General features: G+C 47.3%; 1 protein-coding gene across 2 annotated transcripts; it reads left to right on the forward strand.

Moving 5' to 3' along the window:
- The first annotated feature begins 728 nt into the window (after positions 1–728).
- Positions 729–3,173, forward strand: LOC121140710 (PRAME family member 8-like). 2 transcript variants are annotated; one of them, XM_040746613.1, is made up of 3 exons: positions 729–1,015; positions 1,489–2,073; positions 2,356–3,173. In XM_040746613.1, exons 1-3 carry the CDS (start codon positions 729–731, stop codon positions 2,921–2,923), a joined length of 1,440 nt encoding a protein of 479 aa, XP_040602547.1. In that variant the 3' UTR covers positions 2,924–3,173. The 2 variants fall into 2 exon arrangements, with proteins under 2 accessions (XP_040602547.1, XP_040602548.1); XM_040746614.1 differs by lacking the exon at positions 1,489–2,073.
- Positions 3,174–3,568: the final 395 nt, after the last annotated feature.

Raw genomic sequence — 3,568 nt, forward strand, 5'->3', positions numbered from 1 at the left:
CCTTCATTACAAATGGCTTTCTATGATAGATTGTTGGGATCAGTCTGGTTGTTGTTTTGAGACGAGGGTTTCCTAGTTGTTCAAGCTGTTGTAGAAATGTCCCTGTAGTTCTGGGTTGTCTGGAAATCAAGATCATCCAGTCTCAGTGTGCTGAGGACACTAGCATGTTCGCTCATATTGTGCTACATTGAAATTAGTGTTTCTGTGAAACAAGGGCCCACACAGACGTGCAGAGCACACTTCCTTGGTAGTACCTTTGCTTCAGACTCAGAGGCTAGAATGGCATTTGTGAGTTAGGTGTTGACTCAGGCTTTGGTTTGCCTCTTTTTCAAACTTCTCTTTGTTTTTTTGTTTGTTTGATATGCTCTGATTCTGTGACCCAGGGTGGCCTTAAATTTTCAGGAACTCCATGTCATAATCCTTCTTGGTAGGAATAAACTAAACCAAAGCTTTTTTTGTAGTTTTATTTTGAGAAAGGTTTGCTCCTGAGTCTTTTGACATGGAATGCATGAGTCCATTATTACATAGAGAGGCTCCCATGCTGCCAGTGAGGGAGTCTGGCTTCCAACCACCAGTGAGGACCAAGTTGTTGACTCTACCACTGCCAGAGCAAATAAACTCTGACTTGAGTGGTTCCTGTGCTGGGTGAGGAAGATTTCTAAACCATGTCCTGAAAGTATGTTCTCTGAATTCATCCCCAGGACCTTTGTGACTGCAGACCTATCATGATGAGCATTCAGACCCCAGGCACACTCAGGAAGCAGGCAAGCCAGGCTCTGCTGAGAAATGAGGAATTGGCCATCTCTGCTCTGGAGCAACTGCCCATGGAGCTCTTCCCAGAACTGTTCAAAGAGGCCTTCAAAGACAGACACACTAGGATCGTGAAGGCAATGGTGGCAGCCTGGCCTTTCCCCTGCCTCCCTGTGGGGACACTGATGAAGACCCCAGACTTGGAATCCTTTCAGGCTGTGTTAGATGCAGTAGACATGCAGCTGGCAAGAAAGTTTCATGCCAGGTAAGCAAGGACCTCGTACTGTAGACTGGAGCACAGGGTACACAAGGAAGACACCGTGGGGTCAGGGAGAAGGGTGTGGAAGTGGCTCAGAGACATCTCATGGGATCATCACGCAGGGATGCAGGGTCTTGACAGCTATTGATCCCTTGTAGTAAGGACAGTGAGAGTGAGGATTTGAGCTTAGGGAAGATGGAGTCACAGTGCAGTGAGACCATCCCTGGCATTCCCACAGCCACTAATAACGGGTCTACAGAGGGAAGAGAGAGTAACTTAGTGCAAGTAAAGCAGTCAGGTCTCAGATGCAGCCCAGGGGAAGCATCCATAGCACAGGAGTTCCCATATTGGAGACTGATGCTGAAGTGACATAGTCCTTGGCAGGGGGAAGAGCTGAGATTGAGGATGTGCAGTGAAGTTGTCTCACTGTCTGGTCCTGTCATGTCTGCTGACACTGGACTCCATTTTACCCACAGGAGGGAGAAAATTAAGGAGCTGGATCTCAGGAAGGGGCGCCATGACTTCTGGACCATATGGACTGGAACAGAGGATGGAGACTGCTCAGAGAGTGGGGATGAGGAGCAAGTAGTGAAGGTTCTTCCCAGATACGCAGTGAGGCGGCGTCTGAAGGTCATAACTGACCTCTGCCTCAGACTCCGACTGGATGAAGAGCAAGCATATTTCTTGCAGTGGGCCCAGCAGAGAAAAGGCTTGCTTCAGCTCTGCTGTGTGAGGATGAAGATCTGGGGTCTGCCTCTGTGCACCATCAAGGAGATCTTGAGTGTTTTCCATCCCCGGCACATTGAGGACCTGGAACTGAGCATGGGTTGGGACGTGTCCACACTGACACTTTTTGCTTCCTGCCTTGGCCAAATGAGAAGTCTTCGCAAACTCTCCCTGGCACGCGCCTACAAGAACACTATCAGGACCATCAACAGGACAGCAGACAGAGAAGAGAAGTGTGTCAGGAAGTTGGTGTCTCAGTTCTCCAAACTGCACTGTCTGCAGCATCTCTCCTTGAATGGCATCTACTTTCTGAGAGACCACGTGAAACAGGTCCTCAGGTAAGCAACGATGGGGAGCTGGGTCAGCTACTAGAGCAAACCTTTCTCTTTAACTAAGGATTAGTGGATGGGTGGTGCCTGCCTGTCACTGGGTCCACTTATGCAGACAGTTGGGGTGTGATTTGATGTAGAAGACTCCACTAGGCAGCACCCGGTATTCTTCATTGTTCATATGTTCAATCTGACCTTGAGTCATGTGCCCATCTTGCTCTTTGTAAGCCCCAAGGTACACATTCTTCTCCATAAACTTTTGCTTAAACTAACTACGTTGTTTATCTGTAGGTGCCTGAGGAGCCCTTTGGAGACTCTCTCCATCACTAGCTACATTCTCTCAGAGTCGGACTTGAATTATGTCCCCTGTTGTCACAGCCTCTGTCAGCTCAAACATCTGGACATGAGAGGTGTGGTGTTATTGGCTTTAGATCCCATGCCTCTCCGACTTCTACTAGAGACTGTGGCACACTCTCTGCAGTCCCTGGACCTACAGGGTTGTAAGATGAAGGACTCACAGCTCACTCTGCTCACACCTGCCCTCAGCCGGTGCACCAACCTCACCAAGTTCAATTTGTATGACAATGACTTCTCTGTGAACATCCTGAAGGACCATTTGCTGCACACAGCCAACTGGAGCAAGATGAATGGAGAGCAGTACCCTGCACCTCTGGAATGCTATGATGACTTTGGTTACATCGACACAGAAAGGTTCCTCCACATTTGTCTTGAGCTCATGAATGCACTGAGGGCCCAGAGGCAGCCCAAAAGGATTGTCTTTGCTACAGATACCTGCCGTGAATGTGGAATGCGTTGTGTCTATGACCTGGGGCCCAGACTTTGTCCATGCTGGCAGTAAATAGGGAACATGACTTCCACATTTATGTGCTCCCCTTCTGGGGTATTCCTCAGCCCTTCAAATTCCTGCTATGTTCAGGGACTGGAATGTCTCTACCTTACTTCAAGGATCTACTTAATCAAGGAACTGTATTTGAAATCTTCAGTTGGGTTCTCTTTATTAATTGTGTTTTTAAAATGTCCTTATTCTGAACCATTGCATTCACAATTTTCTGTATATTGAAGCATCAATAAAATAATTCTGTATCACAGCTTTCATCTTCATTGGTGTCTTTCCTAAACACATAGAGAGATGGTCTTACGTTTAAATTCCATTATTGTTGTCTGGGTTCTATATATCAACTTATTTTAAGGCCTCTGGACAGAAATAAAAATGGGAACAGCTACATGTCTTTAACAACTCTATTCCTAATTGGGGCAGGTAGATACTGTTAACTGCTAGGGCACACTACCTCTCCAGGCCAGCCTGGGGAAAGAGAGAGACCCAGATCCAGAGGGATGTCTCAAAGTTTAAAAGCACAGGCATGGTGTTATTTCAGAGGGTTCAAGTTCAGTTTCCTGTACCCATATCAGGTGGCTCACATCTGCCTGTATGTCCAGCACCAGGTTATGGAATCTGCATGAACACCTGGATTAAAGTGCATCA

The sequence above is a fragment of the Mesocricetus auratus genome, unplaced genomic scaffold (assembly GCF_017639785.1).
Source record: "Mesocricetus auratus isolate SY011 unplaced genomic scaffold, BCM_Maur_2.0 Super-Scaffold_100006, whole genome shotgun sequence".
Classification (NCBI taxonomy): Eukaryota; Metazoa; Chordata; class Mammalia; order Rodentia; family Cricetidae; genus Mesocricetus; species Mesocricetus auratus.